Source organism: Epargyreus clarus, unplaced genomic scaffold, assembly GCF_041222505.1.
Source record: "Epargyreus clarus isolate Ecla_fem2 unplaced genomic scaffold, WU_Ecla_fem_2.2 ptg000001l, whole genome shotgun sequence".
Classification (NCBI taxonomy): Eukaryota; Metazoa; Arthropoda; class Insecta; order Lepidoptera; family Hesperiidae; genus Epargyreus; species Epargyreus clarus.
This window is the reverse complement of record NW_027332209.1, coordinates 627092-651823: the sequence shown is the minus strand read 5'-3', so window position 1 is coordinate 651823 and position 24732 is coordinate 627092. Positions and strand designations below refer to the sequence as shown.

General features: G+C 35.7%; 1 protein-coding gene across 1 annotated transcript; it reads left to right on the top strand.

Moving 5' to 3' along the window:
• Nucleotides 1-51: 51 nt before the first annotated feature.
• Nucleotides 52-24712, top strand: THADA (Thyroid adenoma-associated protein homolog). The gene is made up of 27 exons (XM_073073739.1): nucleotides 52-248; nucleotides 1226-1403; nucleotides 1679-1912; nucleotides 2291-2549; nucleotides 3301-3482; nucleotides 4013-4398; nucleotides 6135-6319; nucleotides 7347-7537; nucleotides 8284-8467; nucleotides 10193-10348; nucleotides 10639-10853; nucleotides 11493-11607; nucleotides 12042-12187; nucleotides 12967-13131; nucleotides 14272-14436; nucleotides 15072-15147; nucleotides 16530-16723; nucleotides 17047-17182; nucleotides 17535-17762; nucleotides 18238-18390; nucleotides 19105-19227; nucleotides 19641-19744; nucleotides 20746-20830; nucleotides 20946-21121; nucleotides 21870-22615; nucleotides 23653-23903; nucleotides 24187-24712. The coding sequence occupies exons 1-27, from the start codon at nucleotides 146-148 to the stop codon at nucleotides 24466-24468; spliced, it is 5418 nt and encodes a 1805-aa protein (XP_072929840.1). The 5' UTR covers nucleotides 52-145; the 3' UTR covers nucleotides 24469-24712.
• Nucleotides 24713-24732: the final 20 nt, after the last annotated feature.

Below are 24732 nucleotides of genomic sequence, written 5' to 3'. Positions count from 1 at the left end.
ATCGATGTTCAACGAAAATCGATGATCATCGTGCATCCCCTAGTGACAATGACAATTGACATTGACAAGACAAGACAGGTGTTTGTGGTCCTGTGAGGTTATGTTTCGTTTGTGATTTTATGTTTTTGTTATTTTAATTGTAAAAATGAATGGTTTGGCTCTCAGAATAACTGGGAAAGGAAGGAAGACGAAAAATACTTTTGGTTTCGCTACTGTTACCATTCCAGAAAATTACATCGTTTGTTTTGGTAAGTTAAAACATGTTATTTGAAATTGATTATATTTTAAAAGATTTGTACGTATTCGATTTAGCATAGTATTATAATGTTTACATGAGATGCATAATGTATTGGGTTATTTGCACTACATGCTGAATAATTTCTCTAATAATGCCTTATTATTATTTTACATTTGTATTTTTATTAAGAGCTGCGTTTGTAGTGGTGTATCACGATATTAGATTTATTTATTTATTAATCGCATTTTGCACCAAATAAGAGTTCTATATAACAATCAAAATTATTATTACTACATTTATCATATGACAATATAGTGATCACCATTTACCAATAATATATTCCTTTTTTCATAGATGTCTGTAATTCTCCCTGACAAGTACAAATTACCTGAATGAATTTAACTAAAATCAATCGGAATAGAATAGGAGAATCAGAATTGCCACTTGGGGCACTGGTGAATAGGTGGGCATCTATGAAATGTTTATCAATCAGCAAAAAAAAATCACGAATAATTCTATGACATATTTGTCATTTTGTAAAATCAAATCAACTTTTTACACTTTCCGCCCCGGGACCTTTGATGACCTTAGTCCGCCACTGCCTGGGGGCCTCCAAATATATACAAATTCCCTTGTAGACATTTGTAAAAACTTGTAATATTTCATCAACTTTTTTGACTAGGGTCTTCCCTTAATACTTCTGCTTCGAGCCTCCAATGAGCTTAGTTCGGCATTGACTTAGGGTGTCTCTCTTATTTGTAGTCACCAGTTATGTACCGATTATGAATTTGTCCTAGGATATTTGTGTGTGTGTGTGTGTGAGTGTATATATGAGCTTTTTAAAATATTTTCTTGTTTCAGCCTAATAATAGCAATATTATGTTTTGTGAACTGTTACATGAGGCATTCCAAGTTAGTCTTGACTTCCAACAGGATTGCAGGCTGGCTTGTTTCTTCTTTAAATAAAAAAGTTATTCTTCATTGCAGGCAAAACTAAGGAAATCATTGATTTTATAGAATCCTCCACTGTGGATAAGCAACTAGAGGTTTTAAGAAATGTTTTAAATTCTGTTAACATTTGTTTTAATGAAGAAACAGTAAAATTTCTGGTCTTTGTATTCTTACAAGCAGAAGTAAAACATCCAATAAAATGTTTTCTAGCCAGGTAATGTATAACTTAAAAGTCATTTATATAGCTTTGTTTCTTTTTGGGTTTTTGCAGGGATTACAATATGGAAACCCTTATAAAATTATTCCCTTACTTATCCCTTTCTATATCACCCAACAAGAAATATTTTCTATTACTCATTTAATTTTTTAGTAATTTTAATCCTTTATATATACAAGAATTGCTTGTTTAAAGGTATTTGATGTGTAAGTAAGAATATAATACAAGAGCTGCCTTGTTTTTTATTATAATTATTGAAATATATTTTACAGATACATAACAAAATGTGAGAGCATACAGCAACCATTCTCAACAGCATTATCGGAAGCAATAGCCACGCTTATGACGGATAAACACACAAATTACAAACAGTACTCAGATGTGGTGACGAAGGTGGCCAGCTGCTTGGAGAACTTCCCCACAGGTGCTGTGGCTGTGAAGAAAGTTGAAATAGAACTGGCAGAGTATTTAAAGAATGGCTTGGTGCATATTGTTAATACATTCAGGTAAGGTCCATCTTACATATAAAATTCTCATGTCACAATGTTGGTTATTGTACTCCACCGAAACGGCTTTACCGATGTTCACCAAATTTTATATGCATATTCAGTAGGTCTGAGAATCGGCTACTATCTATTTTTCATACCCCTTAGTGATAAGGGTTGTTCACCCTTAACATTTTTTTATTTATATGGCAACACAACATTTGCCAGGTCATCTAGTGTTATATTAAAAGGAGTACCTAAATTGCGAAAGGTATCTGAACATTTACAGTTACACTTACATAACTGTCTTGTCATTACGTTTAAGTAGAAAAAAATAGCTCACTTTATGATAAATCATAATAATATAATGATTTAATAAACACATATCTTTATTTCCAGAGAAGTTACAACCTTATCTCCAACAGAGAAGAATGAAATATTCAACCTAGCTCATTCAATACTACGACTAATACTGTATATAGTACAAAAAGTTTCTTCAAATAATATATCCTACCTGACTCCTAAGTTTGTGGTAATAAGATCTTGTATGAAAGACCTACTCTTTGATAACGATGTACCCATGGACACAAAGTCAGTATGTGGGATTGTCTATGTCACCATGCAGATCTTGGAACATAATCCAGATTCATGGATGAATGTAAGTAATAGCAAAAATCATCCCAGATTAATATATTATGCTTGGATATATTAAGCTGTGTAATTCCTGTTCTTTTTTTGTTCTTTATAAACTTCAGGCAACCTTTTAATTTCCAATTTGTAATGTATTTTTTGTTATGTTATTAGTTGTGTACATCTATGTGTGTTTATGTACTCTTATATATTATCTGTCTTCATTTATAATTGAAATTCCATGTTATTCTTTTTTGGCCGGTGTTATCTATAAGTTTTGTTGCATTTAATTATGTTAATGAAGCAATAGATAAATAAATAAAATAAATGAATAAATTACCGACACACCTATTTTTGCTTAGTAACAGCAGTGTTAAGTGATGCTGTGTTCTGGTTTGAAAGGCGTAGTAAGGGAGATATATTTTTTCCATACATTCCAACTTGGGTCTTCGGGGTAACGGCGTATCTGTGGCCCACCTAAAGAAGGAATTTCATTTTATCCGGGATTGATTACATATATCTCTGGATGACAGTAGTCACTTATCATCAAGACTGCATGCTCGTCAGCTATTCCTATGTTATAAAGAAAATCCTGTATGCTATTTCATTCTTAAAAATAATTACACTATTTCCTGTGTACTATACTATATATAGGTTTCCGATACGAATAATAACACTTAGTACAATTGAATAAATGCTAAGAACTGCTAACATCAAGTGATACCCAAAAATAATACACTTATTAATTACAGATTTTTATTACGAAAAATTTCTTTCAGATATTAAAAGGTGAAGAGAAAGATGGAATGTTGGAAAGCTTATTGGATAATGACGCATCCAGACTTTCCTTGTACTCAGCAGTGGTTACCGTCATTCCTACAAATGAGTTGCAAAATACAATGATTGATGATGTTCCAGCGATATTAGTTTTGACTGACAAAGTGATAGCTATTGATGAAAGGTTATTTAAAAACTGTTATAATTTTTTAATGAGATGTCACATTATTTTTAGTACTATATAACTTGGTAATGAGGGACTTCATCATCATCAACCCATTAATGTGCCACTGCTGGGCACGTGTCTTCTCTCAGAATGAAAAGGATAAGGCCATAATCCACATTGGGAGACTTCACATACCTATGGGAACTGTTTTTTTTTTTTTTAAGTTTTCGATGGCATGCAGGTTTCCTTACGATGTTTTCCTTCAAAGTTAAAACAAGTGATAAATAATTTCTAATACGCACATAAACTCATAGGTGTATATTTGAACCTCGGATCTCTCGATCGAGAGACCGAGTTTTATTCACTAGGCTATCACTGGTTATGAATTAACTTAAAGAAATAGCTCCTATATGATATATTTATATATTATTTTTATTATTATCGGCAGTTGCTACTTACTATCAGGCAGTAAAATTGTTTAGTCCTTCTATACTATAAAAATCGTCGTCATAAAATATCAACTCTAGGATTTTAATTCGTAATTCCAGGATGTCCTCGGACTCAACGTTCAGCCTGGGCGCGGCCCGCACGCTGCTGCAGCTAAGCAAGGCGCTCCACGGCACGCTGGACGTCCGGCTGGACACGCCGGACGTGCGGTCGGGCGCACTGAACGTGCGGCCGGACGTGCGGCAGGGCACGCTGGATGTGCGGCCGGAAACGCTGGACTTGCGGCCGGACGTGCCGCAGGGTACACCGGACGTGCGGCCGAACAAGCTGGATATGCGGCCGGACGTGCGGCTGGGCACGCGGCTGGCGCAGGCGCTGCTGCGGTACGTGTGGCCGCACCTGGAACATGCGGCGGATAGCGTGAGACACCTCAGTGCGCAGGCGCTGGCGAATATCGTCCGGTACTGCGCCGCGTTGTATAAGGAAGGTGAATAATCTTTTAATATACAGGGTAATTTTTTTAAACGGGCCTTCAGGGCCAAATCCGAAACTATAAGGATTAGCGAAAAATGCTGAAAGGCCGACGAGGCCGATTTTGATAAAAACTAAAACTGCATCAGCGGTTTTTTTAAAATATCTTTTTCCTTAGCCGGGAATCGAATGAGTCCATTTTTAAAAAAAATACACCCTCTATATTATTCCACTATCTGATAGTGTCGCTTATAAGGATCAAATTCTGGAAAGTAATGTTATGTGACAAATTAAAGGAAAAGGAAAATTTTGAATAAACATATTTTTCCATAAATTGGCTAATCCTTAAGGATTATACATAACAAATTATTTGTGTATAATTCTTTAAAAACATACATAAGTCATACCATTGAAGAATTTGTTGGTTAATCAACTAATTATTCGATGTTATGACCATGACATACGGCTTAGTATTAGAGAGTAATAGTTTGTCAATTAAGTTACCGCCGTTTGCAGGATTTATTTTTTTATAAAAATAGATAACTGATTAAATAGTAAATTCTAATTGTTTGTTGTTTACAACTTAGTTTCAACGTTAAATATGATTTTCTATATCTCTTTGTTTAGTAATCACTCGGATTTGACTCGAAAAAGTCATTCTCGCAAACTGTCAACTGTATTAAACGAAACTCCGCCCATAGCAAGTTAAATCTATTGTATTGGTCCTTAAAATAACCTTAACTAAGTCGAACATAAAAATATAAATTCTTGGAGAAAAAAACGTTTCGAATGATTTGAAACATTGAGCCAAAAAATTGTTAATACGCGAAATATTTGAATTGATAAATGGCGGGAACTTAACTGCCAAATTAATATGAAAAAATATGTATTTTCTTAAAATTGAGCCTTTTCCTTTAGTTTATCGTTTACCATTACTTCCCAGATTTTGATCCTTATAAGCCACACTATCAGTTAGTAAATAATATAGAGGGTGTATTTTTTTTCCAAAATGAACTCGTTTGATTCCCGGCTAGGGAAAAAGTTATTTTAAAAAAGTAATGATGCAGTTTTAGTTTTTATCAAAGTCGGTCTCGTAACTCCTTTCAGCATTTTTCGCTAATCCTTATAGTTTAGGATTTGGCTATGAAGGCCCGTTTGAAAAATTCATCCTGTATATATTTTTTTTAATTTTTATTTATTTATTTAATACATACACAGGCTTAAAACTAACATTACTGGTAACCCCAAGTCGTTAGTACACCTAATTTTCCAATTAATTATTGATATATACTTAATAAAGGAGTAGCACACGAGCATGCAGTCCACCTGATGGTAATTGGCTACTGCAGCCCATGAACACCTTTAATCGACCCCAGATGGGATTAAATACCTACCTGAGGTCGACCACGGGTGCGTCGCTACCCTTCAGTATTAAGCTGGAACGCCTCGGAATAGTATGTCTCCCTTACGACACCACACTTGCCAACCAGAACACAGCTCCGCTTGGCACCATTGTTATTAGAATGGAATTATATTATAAATAAAACATTATTACTGATACAAAGTGATTTGAGAACTGAGAACTGAAAATTAGAGGTTTTATGTTGTCAATAAATATCAAACTAAGTAAGTTAACTTAAATTATACTCAGAAAATAATAAATTTAATGTAATTTTTATTTCTAGAGATATGGGCATCATTGATAATCTGAAGTGACAATTTCCATTCAAATTGCAATCTGGTTTGTTTCAGGCGACAGTTCAGCCCTGGACAACTTGTTCGTGGCGTTAAAGTCTCTGGACAGCAACCGTAAGAGTTTCTACGTGAGCCTCACAGCGCTCACCTTCGAGCTGGGTGCCGATACCGTACTGGCCAGGCTGCCCGACATCGTGGCCCAGGTGATGGGGAAACTGCATATACAAGCAGTGCAAGCTAGTGTGAGTGGGATAAATAATTCGCCAAGTACGAGTCGAACTCGCACATGGAGGCTTCCGTACCAACAAATATTCATTATATTTGACTTGTGTTTATTCATTTTATTATTTTCAACAATATTTGGTTATATGACACAACAATAGATGGCGTTGGGGTGATGATGAATGATACGTAAACAATGTATAATAAAATTAAAATAACTATATTAAAATATGTTTTATGGTTCTTATTTGTATTTATTATAATACCAGTTATGGTAAATGTATTGTATAAATTTCAACCGTCTTCCTACTACGGTTTAACAGTTAAATCGAAAAATGCCAAAAAAATTCTCTTTGTTGTATGGAAGACCCTCTTTAATATTCGACTTTATTTTATTTTTAGTATTTGTTGTTATAGCGGCCACCGTTATGCATCCTCTGTAAAAAATCATGTGTCTATTTATTACGATTCCGGAGATATAGCCCTATGACAGATGGACAGACAGCGAAGTCTTAGTGATAGGGTTCCGTTTTTACCCTTTGGCTACGGAACCCTAAAAATGTTTGTTTTAATACAATATTTTAGAATAGTTGTATAATAGGAGCATATTTTTGGGCAGTGGTTGGGATATTATAGTGGTATTTCTATGTATAATTTTAATATTTGATTTGATCCTAGTACTATTTTCTGTATTGCTTACTTTAAAATTAATATCAGTTGTGCAGCGATAGTCTAGTGGTTAAGAAAACTCGGCCTCTTGATCGAGGGGTCCGAGGTTCAAATCCCATGCTCCTCTGCTTTTACAAGAAATTATTAATATTTACAGATGGTAAAAGATAACATTGAAAGTATTGAAATATAAATTTGAACCAAACCAGTAATATTACCAATTTTAGGCATGTCTTATATTCTATGGAAATATTTTCCCACTTTTTTTTTCGAACAATATTTAAGTTTCCATTTTTTTGAAAATGTAAAGTGTATTCGAAATATATGTTTTTGAAGCTGACAATTTTTTATGTTTAATTTTGAAATGGTAAATTTCAGGCAACAACAGCATTAGAAACCCTTCTGATGAAGCAGATGAGTAATTGTACCAGTGAGGACACGTATCGTAACTGGGTGGCGCCCATCATGGCCCACGCTGCCTCGCGACAACTCGACACCTCGGAGCTTACCATTCTGGAGGGGCTGCTGGCTAAGGCTGTTAAACTTGATGAAAATATTATGAATTTTATGTGAGTAACCCTTTAAGGCTTTCATTTTTTGAGGTTGCGTGCAATCTCTTTAACAGTGAAAGTAGATAGCGAGCTTGAATGCTTAAAAGTGGTCCATAAACTTATCGAAAGTAAGAAATCTACTAGTTTGCAGTTATTTTATCCGGTCTGAGTTAAGGCTCGTATCCAGTGGGACAACTAGATAGTACTACTACTACTACTACTACTACAAGTAGTAGTACTAGACTGGTGGGAGAGTGGTCAATACTAACAATAGTCTTAAATTAAAACGTTCCATTGGATGAGACATGTCTCATCAAGATGTTGATAAACTTGATAACAGTTTTATTTTAAGCAGCTATATTTTGACATTAATTTATTTATGAAAATATTTTCTGATATCCAAATAAGATATTTACCTAGTGAACCCATTGTGGATCGACACCGGCGGCACCACGGCTACACCTACTTCTGCCTCATAACAGCAGTGTTAAGCTGTGTTCTGGTTTAAAGGGTGTGGTAAAGGAGACATACTTTTCCGAGGTGTTCCAGCTTAGTCCTCAGGGGTAGCGGCGCATCTGTGGCCGACATCAGGTAGGAATATTTATTCCTATCTGGGATTGATTACAGATGTCCATGAGCGGCAGTAGCCACTTACCATCAGGTGGACTGCATGCTCGTCTGCTACTTTTATTTTATAAAAAAAAAATAATAAAGACCAAACATTCTTTACTATAAATAACCTTTAATATCTGTTTCTCTTACAGAGTGCCACATATCAAAGAAGCGTGCGAGGACGGAGCAGGGCACGATCTGAAGTGCGTGTTAATGTTGTTAGGTGTGGCTCGGAAATCCGGGGTCATTAGCCATATAGCACCACAACCCGGGCAGTGGAGGAACATCATAGGGTATGATGTGTTACAACGAGCCGCTGTCAACTCTCTTGAACAGGTTAGTGGATTCAATTTATCCTTTTCAATATCCAGATGAGACATGTGCCGAGTCAGGTTGAATCGAGTCAGTACTCGAGTACCTACTTACATAAACTTGCATACTCGAGTACTAATAAGTGATACTAGAGTACAAGTAATACGAGTATCACGAGTGTGTACAAGTACCCTCAGTATTCGAGAATACTGACGGTACTCGTACACTGACTCCAGTCTTATGTACCTTATATAGGCAAATGAATGAATGGAACAGGAATTGTGGAAGTAAAAACTTGTTTAATTTTATTTAGTGAGAGCCTTTTTTCTCTTCGTGCTATTGGACTGTGTGTTACAAAGTACTCGAGTACTTCATGCTAACTCGAGTACATTGTGAATACTCTGGACTCGAGTACCGACTCGATTCTTTTTTATATAAGTACTAAAGTACTCGAATACGAAAAATGGCCGACCCGGCACATCATTAATCCAAATTTAATTATTTTAATTGTATGCTAGTAGTGTTTTTCTAGGCGTTTATATTTTGCTAAAATGTGTAGGCATAGCCACCTTTGTATTTAAAACCCTCTGAAAAGATAAGTTCTGATGGAAATTCAAACTAAAATTCTTTAATGTTTAATAGCAAATGCAAACAAGTATACTGTCCAGCTGAAAATTAATAAACGTAATATTTGGATATCTTTACGCAGTCTTAAATATAGCTGTATGTTATAAGATATTATGGTGTACCTTAATGCCGCCATAGTCGAGTATCGATATTCGATTATTTTATTACTTTCCAACACATATTGTATTAGTATTGATATTACAGTGTATAAAAAACCCTTCAATAGGGTATTTGACAGGTTTTGGGAAAGTGTTTTATTATTTACATACGTATATCAGAAATCCGTTACAGTGATGTTTTTTTCGAAGTTAGAGATATTTATTAGCAAAAAAACATATTCTATTACGTTAAACGGAATGTTGTGCGAAAACACTCGGTCATATGACATGCCTCGTATGTCAGCAAGTGACGTTACGTTATTTTTAAAGAAGTTAATTACGAAATTACGATAAAGATAAGCGTTCTTCAGGGGATAAACATTGAAGTTTATTTAGCTCTTATAACGTTTTGAGAAATATAAACTTAATAAAATCGAATAATTGTCAATAAGCCACCCAACAAACGTTCGACATTTAATGTTTACAAGTAGGTGACGTCCCTTTCGCTTCAGCCAATCCCGTGCGTTTTCAATCATGTGGATGAACATGAAAATTTAATGTTAAAAAGCTTATAATGTAAATCAGTATTTAAATGATAAATCCGCATGGTATGACAACACCAGCTTCAACATCAATAATTAATTATATGTACCCCTATGTAAAATTGTATATTATTTACTCTTCGAAAGATGCAAATTTGTAGACGTATAGAGTTTCTTGCGCCGCTTCTTCTCCATAGGAATACACCTTCCGGAGCGGTGGTAGTTTTTTGACTTTCAAAAAGTATTCTATGTGAATCAATTTTGAATAAATGAGATTTGAATTTGAATGATTTTATTATTGATTTATTAAAAAGATCACACGGACTTTTTAATTATTTCTGGGCTTAGTTGCCTTATAAAAATATTTGCCTTTAAGCTAACAGCAGTTTGATTGATATGTTCACTATAGTCATAGGGTATCCTATTGATTACAACTGCCCAAAGCTTTGAAAATTACACTACATGATTGATTCTGTCCACAGACTCGCATCCTGTCGCTATCCCTGATCGTGGAGTCGCCGAAGACCACCGAAATCTTCACGCCCCAGGAGTTGGATTTCGTGTTGTACTTCCTGAAGTATAATGGGAACGCACAAGCTCCCAATTTTAGGCAACTTATGTTGTCTTTAGTGAAAAAGGTATGATTTACATTTTAGAATAGTACGACTTCTTTCTTCCGATAGATCCGATAGATAGTCGTAGTAGACGGCTAGGAAATAAGGAGTATAATTCAAATGATAGGCTCCAGCGTTACTCACTTTTTGGGTTCACTAACTATGACTATTTCGGTCGAACAAAGTCTAGGTAGAACGAGTATTATTGCAATTTATTTAAGGCTCCATTTTATCTAAAAGTGTATTTAAAGACAATGATGTCAATAAATAAATACAGATATGGTGGTACTAATTACAATAATTGTGAATTCCAGTTTATAAAACGTTTGGAAGACAGCTACAAGGTGTTAATACGGGAAAAAGGGCCTCAGGGCGATAACAATAAGGGCGATTACTACGTGAGTTTCCTGGAAAGACTTCGGGCCCAATGCTTCGCCAGCCTGCTGCCCGGCGCACACTGCGGACGCCGCGGCACCGCGCTGCAGACCCTGGTGTGGTGCGGGCAGATACACATGGACGGATATGACAGGTGATCGCGAATTATCCACAGTCCACACATACTATCGTATTACATATCCGGCTCGGAGGACCATGTAAGATTTTATGGTTTGAATTTAAATCGTTTTTATGAAATGGCAATATGTGTTAAAGTGTAACGGTAAATACGCGCTTTTAGGGCTATTAATGTGCGGTAAATGAATTTATGTATGGTAAATGATACGTGATATGCAGTGCCTAAGGATACTTGTATGGGTTGAGACTTGATCCAATACTATATTTTGATTATAGTGAATGATAGAGACAATAATATAAATAATATTTATTATAAACTTGCATTGTAAGATAAGTTCGCGACCTATATTAATTGGGCTCATTAGCGCACTAACCCAAATGCATCGATGCAGCGTAAACTGCTAATGGTACAAAATGTACGGTCGTAGCCCATTATAGTCCGCGCCAAACTGCTAGTCCTCTCTGAAGTTGTTGCGAGCAGGTGTAGTCATACAATTTGCTATGGCGACGCGATTCATTTCAATATTCAGAGAGGACTAGCAGTTTTACGCGGACTATAACCTCTTATCACAAATTATTAGAGAAAATACTTTTCCCGTACGTCAGTATACCGGCTATATAAATACAATCTTATTATGTATTGAATAATTTTTAGGCATTGGAATGAAGACTATGTGGAAAAGTTGCTGTTACACTTAGAAGATAGCTATGAAAACAACAAGGCGTTGGCACTCGAAGTTTTAAACCAGTGTCCCGTCGAATTACTTAAGGTATTAACTTATTATATGTATATGAACTGACTGAAATCAAGACTTAAAAAGATGTAGCATTTCATAGAAGATATATAAATATATAACTAAGGAATTGTTCCATTGGTGAATGGAATTAAATGGTAACTTTTATAAAATACTAACTGATCTGGCAAATAGTGTGTTGCCATATAAATAAAAATATTGTTAAGGTGAACAACCCTTATCACTTAGGGGTATGAAAAATAGATAGTAGCCGATTCTCACATATACTGAATACACATATAAAATTTGATGAAAATCAGTAAAGCTGTTTCGGAGGAGTACCGTAACACTGTGACACGAGAATTTGGTATATTAGATAGACCCGATTCTTCTCCCTCTATTTTATCTAAATTCTTAACCTTTCTTAAATTTTAACTAAACGTTAATTTATATAATGTGTGCTATTGCAGAGTAAAAAGTATTCTACGAGTTTGGAGTTGGAGGATATATTGCGTCAAGCGTCATCCGTGAAGCCCACGGATTGTGTGTCCGCTGCCTACAAACTGAACTTGTTGAAGAATAAACTGCCTGAGAATATTCTTCAAGGAGAACATTGGTAAGCTATTTAAACCACTATTATTACTTTTTTTACAATTTACAATAACGATAAACTTGAGCTTTACAAAATCGATTGAATCAAACGGTTTATTGAAATATACATACATATATGTATAGTCCGCGCCATGCATCACCATTTCAGGAACCAAAAAGTGGCATGCTTTTGTTCCAACAACCGAAGGCCAGCTTATAAAAATGACTATATCTATTATAGATTCCCATTGTAAAGTAGTTAACATTATAAAATAAGATCTATTATACTATTACGAGTATTATTTCAATATTCTGCTGATTTATCTTGAAAAATATCGATTTTTTTATTAAAAAATTCAATCAATTCTATACTTATATAATTATAGAATTGATATTCTATACTTATATAATTCTATACAAACCGCTTAATTAAATACTTTATTTAGTTTTTTTACTATACGAAAAAATACTTTAAAAAAATCATGATTTCAATTTTCACCATTCTTTAGAAGCTCATAACTCAACAAATAATCACTATATAAAAATAATAGTGTATGGTCACATTCCTATTCACTCAGAATATAACTGACCCCAATATGAACAAAATTCAGAACCTCACTTTTTTTTTCCTGTCCGATTGGCGTGAAATGCCCCTGAGTTTCTTATTAATTTGTTAAGGTTTACAATACCTGTAATCGTATTTTGACGATGACATTTCTTTGTTGGACACTTTGGACATTAATTATGAACCAGACTATAACTCCTGTGAATATTCTTAGAAGTATTATTTTTCTTGGTTCCCAGTGTTGTCCCCGAGCCGGTGGACTTCACCCTGCTGCGTGTGTTACTCCAAAGGCTACGAGGACAGTTGGCACTGTGTGGCTCTAGCATACTTTCGGCCGCTAGAGACGCGCCCATGTACGGCGCGCTGCACTGTATGAAGCATGTTATGGATAAGCTGCGGGCTGAGTTAGTATTCTATATTTACCAACAAAATTGATGAATTGTCTGCCTTTACGAAGGGAGCGAATTACGTTAGCGACAACCGCAGGACTTAAAAAACCAAAGACTATTTAAACTAACTTTAATTAATTATAAAATTACAATATAACTTAAACCTAATTATCGTCTGACCGATGCTGTGTGTCAAATAATAATGAATTTAATTAACTAATCTAAATCGAATCTAATATATTAAAGAGATGATGAAATGCTGACATGAACGATGAATCGATCTGCATCTGGGTTACACGTGAACCGATGAACACGGCAACGTCAGCGATCCTCCTTGTCGCTAAGCATGTAACAAGCGTACAAGTATTACGTAACGCAATTTTTGAAGATTTTTGTCTCACCCTCCCCCCCTTGTAACGCACCGTAACGTTTTTCTATAATAAGGTCTGGTAATTTCACAAGCAAATGTGTGTTTATTAATGTGACGGCTGTAACGTCGTAGAAAACACAATACATTTTCTAAAACTGTAAAAAAAATGATTTGATGTAAATAGTAGTGGTGCCACGTGTATTTCTGTATTCTAGTTTTAAGGATGTGATAAGGTAAACGCAAATATTCCAATTTAGTTTAATTAATAATTTTGAAACCTGTTATAGGATTTTTTTCTATATAATATACGAGTAGCAGACGAGTATGCAGTCTACCTGATGGTAAGTGGCTTCTGCCACCCCTGGACAACTATAATCAACTCCAGATAGGATTAGATATTCCTACGTAAAGTCGGCCACAGATCCGCCGCTACCCCTGAGGATGTCTCCGTTACTACACGCATTCCGACAACTCATTCCCATTTTTAGTTAATAACAAATCTTGGATGACAACCGCCTTGCTCCTTTACAGAAAAAACATCTTATTTTATGATATCTTATATACATCTTATATATATCTTATATCTTATTCAATCTTATTTTATGATATCTTATATATACAATTCTCGTGTCACGATAACTTACATTAAGTTATCGTGCTCCTCCGAAAAATGGCTTTACCAATTTTCACAAAATTTTATATGCATATTCAGTAGGCCTGAGAATCGGCTATCTGTTTTTCATACCCCTAGTTGCCGGGTCAGTTAGTTTCGATATAAATTTCAGACGAATATCCGAAGACGCGACATGGTCGGAGCTCATAGAAGACATAATTACAACGTGTATAGAAGTGAATGCGGCGGTAGCGTGCGTGGTGAACAACTCGTCGCCAGAGGGACACCTGCCCATGGATATGGGTGGTGTGGACCTCAGTGACCATGGGAACTCCGGGTGAGTCACGTAATTTAGGTATGTAACCATAGATTAGTAAAGATTACCCACTCCTAACAAGAAAATGTAACCTTTTGACAATTGTCACTGTCATTTTCGTGTTTGAGAAATATAAAAAAATGTTGTTTTTAGATCATTTACGAATGAAACGATATTTCTCCGCACTTTTGGCATTGTTCCGCATAAATTACACTATGACAGCCATTAAATGGCTGACAAAATTGTCAGCCGTTTAAACCACCTAATGGCTGCCTTCAATTACAAGGCGGTGAGATATCTATACTTATCTATTTATTTATTTATTTATTTTTGTACACCTTAAACTAAGGGTTACAAAGGGTAAACTTAATGCCTAATGGCATTCTCTGCCAGTCGACCCTGGGTGATGGCGATAACATGTGGTAGGCATAAACATAAGCAGTAATAAAATATCAATAAATACAACTATGGAAAAAACATACAATATCTACATATAATAATTATAAATAAATATTATTAAAAAAAATTAATAAATTTAATATAAATAAATAATAAAATTAATATATATTAATATTTTAATATAAATTTAATATTTATTAAAAAAAAAACATTAAAACTTAACTCTGCATTAAAATTTGACTAACATTTGTTTGTAGGAATGTGCGTTTGTCGGACGGTCGCGCGGTGACGGCGCAGATGGTGCTGCTGTGCGCCTGGCGCTCCGTTAAAGAGGTCAGCTGGAAATACCTTTACGTAACTTTATACAAATTACTGTACAGCTTAATATGGTTCATTTGTGAAGACTTTACAATTAAGCTTTCCTCCATACTTATGGAGGTTGAATCAATATGTGTCATTAAAAGTTAAATGTCTACGAGGCCCGTGCCAGACATAAACAAATATTTGAACGCTTATTTGTTTAAATTTAACCTATCACTCATGTCGTGGTCTCCTAGCAACTGGACTTTGCGCATGTGTAGCAGGAACCGCACATATTTAAAGTTTTAACGCTTTGATGTGCGCTCGAAAAACCGACACCAAATGGCAAAATGCCAATATTTGAAGCAAGTTTTGAACAAATACTCAAATACCCGTGCTTCATTGTGTTCAAACATATATGTTCAAATGTTTGTGGTTTGTTTGCCACGGACCTGACGCAATGTAATTCACCTTGCAACGCTCCGTTCTTCGAAAACTGATTCATCATAAATATTATAATGACGTAGAGAAGAGAGCTTTAGTATTCGGTCGTTTTTTTTTAATTTATATATTTATTGAATTACTAACATAAGTACGTGTTATGTTGTAACAATATAGACACTTAAATGTTTAGTCCTAGTTACAAGTAATTCTACTATAAGCAAGCATGCAATATTATACAATAGTACGACTGTACAATTGTATAATAACAAAAAAATTGTAAAATTCAGAAATTACGCATAATTACTTTTATAACAGCGTGATAGTCTAGTTGTTAGGAAACTCGGCCTTTTGATCGAGGGATCCGAGGTTCTATTATGTGCGTATTAGATATTAATGATTACTTGCTTAAAACAGTAAAAAAAACATCGTGAGGAAACCTGCATTACCGAGAAATCTTTAAAAAAAGGTTTTCAAAGGTATGTCAAGTTTACCAATTCACTTTTAGCTAGCGCGGTGGACTATGGCCTATCACATTCTGAGAGAAGACCCGTGCCTGGCACTATAATAGGTTGATGATGACGATGATGATGAATTAGATTTAATAACCAAGCTATACATATAAATAAAATTGGTGTGTCTGTTTTTAATATTGAAATAACCAGTTTTTACTACATGCATATGAATATACATACGGTGCATACACCAAAATAACATTTTTTACAATTTTTGTCCATCTGTCTGTCTGTTTTCTGGCTAATCTCTGAAATGGCTGGACCGATTTTTACGGGACTTTTATTGGCAGGTAGTTGATTTAATAAGGAGAAACTTAGGCTACTTATATTTTAGAACTAGCTGTGCCCCTGTTTCTTTTTAACGCGGGTGAAACCGCGGGGCACAGCTAGTTATACATAATTTTGGTATTTCTATGTTTTTACATCAATAACTACAGTCCCTATATTATATCTATACAGGTGTCGCTCCTCCTGGGCTGCATGTGTTCCCGACTAGTCCTTGCTGAGGAGTGTGAGGGCTCTAAGGGTAAAGGGTCACTCAGCGGCGCTCAGCTGCGGCGAGTGGGCAGACACTTCACCGCGCTGCTGGCCAGTACCAAACATAGAGGTGCCTTCGAACAGGCGTATGTGGGCTTCTGTAGTCTACTGGCTCGGTACGTTTTACTCTAACCCTAAGTAATTTGATTGTAGTAACTCAGTAGTAGTAGTAGTTTTGAAGGGAGACATACTTTTCCGGGGCGTTCCAACTTAGTCCTCAGGGGTGGGGCGCATCTGTGGCCGACTTCAGGTGGGAATATCTAATCCTATCTGGGGTTGATTACAGATGTCCATGAGCGGCAGTAGCCACTTACTATCAGGTGGACTGCATGCTGGTCTGCTACTTCCATACTATAAAAAAAGCATCATCAATGACCGTTCTGTACATTATTAAAAAAAAAATAAATATTTATGTGATATATTTTAATATTTCTGCCAGGTTATGGCGTTGCCGTAGTCCGGAGCTTCACGAGCTGCCCCGGAGTTGGCTACGCGAGCTGATGCTAGCCATCCAACGGCCTCCAGAAGAACTCTGTGCTACCCGGCGCAGTGCTGGCCTGCCCTTCATGATACAAGTACGTTTTGACCCTTTGGTTTTAAACTGTATTTAGTGATATACTAACGCATTATTAATAATTAATTAATAAATATTCAATTTTTACCGACCAAATATCTAAATTTGACAATGTCTTAATATTATAAAAAAAATCGTCAAACGTCGATCTTTGGCGAGTAACACATTGTATATTGATTATTTTTAAAATTTCTTATTGAACTTGTGTCTACTATGTTAAAAAATTACAAGACGCTTTCAATTATTTTTCTATATTCATTTTCTTTACTTTCCACCTATCTGGAAGTAAAATCATAATTCTACGGGTACTTGTTGATAACTTGGTACACTAACAGCTATGAACATCCACACAGGCGCTGGTAACGACAGAGCTGCAAGTGCGCGGCAACCCCGCCTGCTTCCACGAGTGCGCGGCCACACTGCTCCAGCTGGCCGGGAGTGCTGACGTCACCAGCCGCGTGCACTGCGCCAACGTGCTGCGCGCGCTGGTGCGCAGCTCCGCGCTGCAGGACGCCGTCGCGCCGCACGTGGCGCCCGCGCTGCTGCTGGCCTTGACCGGCTTCGAAGGGAACTCCTGGGAGGTCAGTGGCATGAGGGTGCAACTAGTGGCGGCGTGTTCGTGGAGCCGGGATACGAGGTGGCGACGTAGATATGTTTGACGGATATCAAGAGGAACTATGGGGTGAACAGTGTTTCAACGTAGATACATCCACAACGACTTAAATCTGTGAAACGTTACAATTTATGCTTATAATTTTTAAATACTACAATAAATACTATAATGTACTACAATACTACAATAAATACTATAATAAAAACTCATATTAGGTTAAAATTTACTAATTCGTTTAAAAAATCTTTGAATAATTCCTGAATTTGATTTATTATTATTATGGCCAAATTGTTTAAGAGTTGATATTTTTCTTTTGTTTCGATGTTTGTCATAACTTGAGGGGACTTTTACGGATGACGTTTTTCGTGCGGAAAGCAAATAAAAATGCCACAATTCTAAATTTCACTCTACATTAAACGTTACCATCGTTTCCTGGCCCGTAGGAGCGCAACTCGTCGACGTTGCTGTTCAGCGCGTTAACAGTGCGCATATTCGGCGTACAACGCTCGCGGGACTACGAACAGCTGTGCGCTAGGAACCGCATGACCGGACGGATATTCTTCCTGCGATACCCGCAACTCTACGACTATATGCTGGTCAGTACGCACACACACATGCACACGCATGCATGCATGCGCACACACACACATGCACGTATTTAAAAATATTCGGTGAAGGTAAGTAGCTCAGCGTAGGTCGAAAGTGGTGACACGACTTTCATACTACTATAAGTATAATAAATTGGCTCAGTTAGGCCTTATGACCACAGTTATATACACCACACACAAACACACACATGTACATGCACCTGACATATACTATTGAAGTCAAACACAATCTTTAACTTGTTAAGTTTATTGTACCTACTTGTAATTGTAAACTCCCATAGTTATTATTTAATGTAATCCATTTTTGGCTATATTATAAGCAAAAAATTGTGTTTTATTGTATTATTATATATTAGTACAATGACCATGACTACACGGCTTTTATGATTAATTGCCTTTTATTTGTCATAATTCTCTCATGCTTATAATACATAAGATATACATATTCTTATATATAAAATTCTCGTGACACAATGTTAGTTACCGCACTCCTTCGAAACGGCTTCACCGATTTTCACCAAATTTTATATGCATATTCAATAGTTCTGAGAATCGGCTACTATCTATTTTTCATACCCCTAAGTGATGAGGGTTGTTCATCGTTAACGTTTTTTTATTTATACGGCAACACAACGTTTGCCGGGTCAGCTAATTATACTCGTAATATAAAAAACTGTTATAAAAATTTTAATACATTTCCAGAACAAACTGCAAGAAGTGAGCAGTAGCCAAGACTCTCAGTTGCGGCCGTCTCTGTATCCTATTCTGTTGTTGCTGTCGCGTCTCTACCCTTCCTCTCTTGAAGGAACTGTGTCTAACTTGAAGGTGAGATTAATACAAATTAAAATAAATGTTTAAAGTATTTTTTGTAGCATATTTTATGAATATTTAATTACTTTTTTTCAATAATATGGGTTATGATTTCGATCTCTTGGGCCTTACAGAGTATATATAGCAATATATCATAACAATGGCCGCTTTAACAATAAAAACTAAAAATAAAGAAGTTTATATAAAGGCTGGTCCCAATAACTCAGATATTTTTCGGCGTTTTCCGGTCATTTATTAAACGATAACACGTATAATCTTTAAATTTTCGCAATGTGTGTACTTTTGTAGTTGCTGTGGTAGCAAATATTAAAAATAAAAAAGTTGTGATACAGATGTTCGTTTGTGAGTTCGAATCGCACTTGGATAATAATTGGGTACGGAACTTTAAAAATATGTATATTTTCCAGTTGGTGGCGTTCATCCCTCACGTGGTGTCATGTGCGGGTAGCTCTGCGCTGGCGGCGCGGCGCCTCGCTGCTAGAGCTTTACCGCCACTCCTCGCGACCACACGGTAACATTACCTGGGTTCTGGTGCGCTGGGGGCCCACGAACACCGTACCACAGTATCTATACAGTATTCTATCTTCATACAAATGTATGGAACGCAAGTTATACCTACGCGCCTCGATTTTGGTATGTACTCGGTATGCGAGCAGGCGCGAATGTGCCGCAGCGGTCGGTGTGACGGTTTTAGGCAGTGTTTTTTATTTAATCAATTAAATAGCGTCTATACTAGTAGGTACAAAAGCTATTTTACCATACCATCATAATTTGTTTATTTTTTTAAAAGATTGGTACTTCGATTTCTTACCGAGCAAAATACTTGGATCCATAAATAAATAAATCGATAGAACGAAAGAAAATGACATACGAATGATAATTTAGCAAAAACTATTCTCGTTGAACATGATCAAATTATAACTACACTTTTCATACCAACTAATTTGCAACTTATTTATTATAACTTATTAATTTTATTATTTTCCACTAAAACAAAATGTCATTCAACCTACCGCCTACTAAGGAGCGGCTATGTAAAGACTAAATATAGATTTACAATAAAAAACCTAGAAGAAAGTCAGACATAATTAAAATACTGTAGGCGCTGTAGCCCTAACGCGAACTCTCGCCCAGCGCCCCTGTAGGTATATAATGCAAGTACAGGGCCGAGTTACAGTACTGTATAGATCCTTATACTGTGATCGTACTCACTCGAGTTGACGGGGCCCTTAAGCGCACAGTACACATCATCAGAGGCACTGGTAACACTTATTTGGGCGCTATGGATATATAAGCAAAACTACATCATCCGGAGTCTTCGTAGAAATAAGAAGGATGAGTTGGGTTAAACTTCTTTACAATTTAATCTTATATTTGAATAAAATGTTCTTGGTTACACTCTAAAAATTAATGATAGGCAAGAGCTCTTGGCAAAACTTGTTGGAACCCAATTAAAAGTTCATAGGGTAAAAGACTAAAAAAATCTTATTCTAATAAAATCTTATTTTACAGATATGCCTCACATATAGAAGAAATGTTAAAATTGTTGTGCAATGAAAATATAAAAAGGAATTTTTGCCACGGTATATTACTACAGGTATAACATTTATGTAATAAAAAAATATACCATAAAGTGTTTCGTGCAAAATATAAAATATCAATAGCGTGAATATCGTGAAATGTCGCCTTAACTAATCAAACATACTTTCTAGGTGGTTCGTCTACTAGACAATAAGCCGGATGACTTACATATAGATGAGGAAGCGGAAAGTAGTCTAAAAGAGAATATAGAAGGCACGGTGTGGATACTACGGCAGGCTAACGGCAGGGCACCGTGCTACCTGATCGCTGATGAGTATTTGAAGATGATCAATTTACTGCTGTGGAGGTAAACATAGTATGCATAGATTAGTAAAGATTACTCACTCCTAACAAGATAATGTAACCAGTATTGACAATGGAAATTGTCACTGTCATCTATTTTCGTGTTTAAGAAATATTAATAAAATGTAGTTTTTAGAACATTTACGCATGAAACGATATTTCTCCGCACTTTTTCTTCGATTTCATGTTTTTTGCACCACTTAAATGCACATTTCGGCATTGTTGCGCATCATGACAGCCATTAAATGGCTGAAAATGGTGTCGGCCGTTTAAGCCATTTAATGACTTACTGCAACTACAAGGCGGTGAGATATCTATACTTATCTATATTAGTATGTTAGATACTTAAACTATTACTGTTTTTATTTATTTTTTATAAATTGGTAAATGGACATGTAGTCTATCACAGTGAGGCCATTTATCATGAACGCTAAATAAGAGTGGAGACCCATTTGAAGTCGGCCACAGGTACATGCACCCGTAAAAAGCTGCATCAGTATCATTTTAAGACCTTTTATTATGATATCTTTTAAAAATCTATTAAAATGTTTAGAAAATGGTTATCACCGCTTTCTGCGAAGTAACTCTTTAAAATCATAGTCATATCAGTCAGTCTTTACAAATGGGGATTTATATCATCCAGCCATGGACTTATAGAGAGAATAAGTATTTCCAAGTGTTATTTTTAATTCACCGAAGTAACCATGTATCGTTTTTTTTTCAGATTTGTTTTCGTTTTTGTTTTGTTTCAGATTCCCTACATTACTTCATGAACACATCATTGAAATTATTATTAACGGTTTAGATTCGCTACTTTTTAAGAATGAACCACCAGTAATCAATTCAGGCAAGGACTTATGCTTAGCAAACGCTGCATTTCTCTACTTCATCATTTTGAATATATACAAAAAGGAAAATGTTTGTCAGTTGGTTCATAGATGCCTTCGACACGAGAGCTACGAGGTTGTGTTGGCAGCACTCAATTACATATTGATTATGTACAAAGATATTGATATTGAAGATACATTTCAAGAGCATTTATCATTGGTATCAAATATAAACGTCCAGACACTACAAGACCAAACCTTCTTCAATATACTATGTGACATTATGAAACATAAGTATCTCGAATGTAACCAGAAGGCTCTAAAAGTATTGGTTTTGAGTGGAAACACACATACATACATTATACGCTCAAAAGAAGAAAACATCGAAATAACAGACGATATTGTCCTACAGAAACTGTTGTATTACATAGAAACAGAACACGACAATCTAACCCATATATACTTGCAGAGTTTGTCGAATTTCCTGACAAAAATATTGAGGAACCCAGTAGTGAATGGGTATAATATTTTGGAGGCAATAAGAATGATATTCGCTTGCAGTTCGTCTGATAACAGTGATGATACAAGGAGCGTTGTAGTCGACTTCTTGTATACGAATATAGAGGTTTTATTGGCGTTAGAATTGCTGGACTTGAAGGAAGAGGAACAATGTAAGGAATATTTTAAGTTATCAACTTATTTAACTAACGTTCATATTTTTTTTAATTCTTAGGCCGTTTGTCCACCACCGCCACCGTCACCGAAGCGATACCTAGAACGAGGTTATTTCGAGCCGATTTTAATATGACGTGATATCGGTCGCGGTGGACAAACTATCGCCAGTTTGTCTACCGCGACCGATAACATCGTTCACATCGGTTTAGTTTGTTCGAGCTGTCACGCGTGTGTCGGCAGTGTATGGACAAGTTCCAACGTGTTTTATATTGCCGGCACATCGGTCCTTCAAAATCTCGGTGTCGGTCACGTCGATCTACTCGAACTATCGGCGGCCGGGATGACGATGCTCGGGTGACGGATGTGCGGTGGACAAGTGGCTGTAGTAAATATATATACCGCTACTTCGGCGCCGTCTCGGTATCGGTTCGGTGACGATGGCGGTGGGAAAACGGCCTTATAATGTTTAGATCTGGCGGATTGCGGCAAATTCCATAGGACTATAACGTCTGTATAAAAATAATGCTTTTTAATTATTTATTACTAGTTTCAGCCGCAACTTCGCCTGCGTTAATAGAAAATAATATAACATACATAAAACTGAAAATTCGTTCCTTCAACTTTGCTAAAGATCATCACTTGATCAAATGCAATTTACGATTCAATCCTTACTAATATAGATTAAAATAATCGATGTTTTGGGTCCAAAAGACCGATTCTCCGATTAAACGATTTTAGATCGCCATCCCTAGTTCCCTAGGGATTTTCGGGATAAAAACTATCCTATGTCCTTTCTCGGGTCTCTTTGTACAAAATTTCATTAAAATCGGTTTAGTGGTTTAGGTGTGAAGAAGAGACAACCAGACAGACAGAGTTACTTTCGGATTTATAATATTAGTAAGGATTATAAATTGCATCTTGCTACAAGAAATTACATTGGCTCGAAGGACCATAATGTTATAAGACATGTTTCAATGGAAACCAGATAACTAAAGTAAATAATTTATTGCATTAATTAAATTATATTTTTCAGTTGAATACAAAGCAACATTGTACTGCATATTGGTGATGATGTTAGAAGACGATGACGTCACATTGGCCCAAACGACGTGCGACCTTCTCTGTCGAGCGATAGGAGTCACGAGTGATGTCATTCCGAGCAAATGCGCAGAGATTTTAAGAGATCACATTTGCAAAGATAAAGATGCTGTACTGTTGTTCGTAGTTTTAGCGCTTTTGGACTTTAAGTCTGAAGTGGTCATGACTGATGAAGAAAATGATGAGGTATGCATCTCATACACTATGAAATTTCCTAAAAAATATACCTAAATATATAAAAAATATTACAAATCATACAAATTGTGAGTTATTCATCTCCTAAGGAACACCTTCCTGCAGAAACTTTATGTAATGCTAGCCTCGCAAGGGTGATAAATCGAACATTAAAAAGATGAAATTAGATTTTTATTTAACTAAAATATGTAATAAATTACATACCAAAAAGGTTACAATTGTTATAAATCTCTACAACGACTTTTTTTCATTAATTATTGTTTACTGATTTCAGTGCCGTGTATTCGACCAAAACGAGAGATACAATGTATATCTTGAAGAAACAATATGGACTAGAGACGCCACAGAGAAAATTAAGAACATTTGTAATGAAAAGGGTCAAAATTTAGTCACATACTTGCTCAATTTGATGGAGCATAAAACATACAAGGAAACCATACAGAAACTTTGTAGTACTAACTTAGTTCTGTGTAAAAATATGTGTTCAGGAGATGCCGTCATATCATCTGTAGTGAATCCTAAGATAGAGTTATTTATTAGGAATTTATGCATTTAATTAGATATAGTGAAATATTTTTTTAATTTCAAATATTGTAAACAAAAGAAACGATGTATGAATTTCAAATATGAGTTATAGGCGAAAGTAAAAGTTTTAAATATATATTTTATTTATTTTCTATAAATGAAAGTCATCAAAATGGAAGGATAAAAGTACTTTTAAGTATTTTTTCGTGTCTTATAAATATTTATGATTGCATTTATTTGTTACATTTTATAATGAAATATGTTTTATTGGTCAATATAGTGTTTTATTTACATT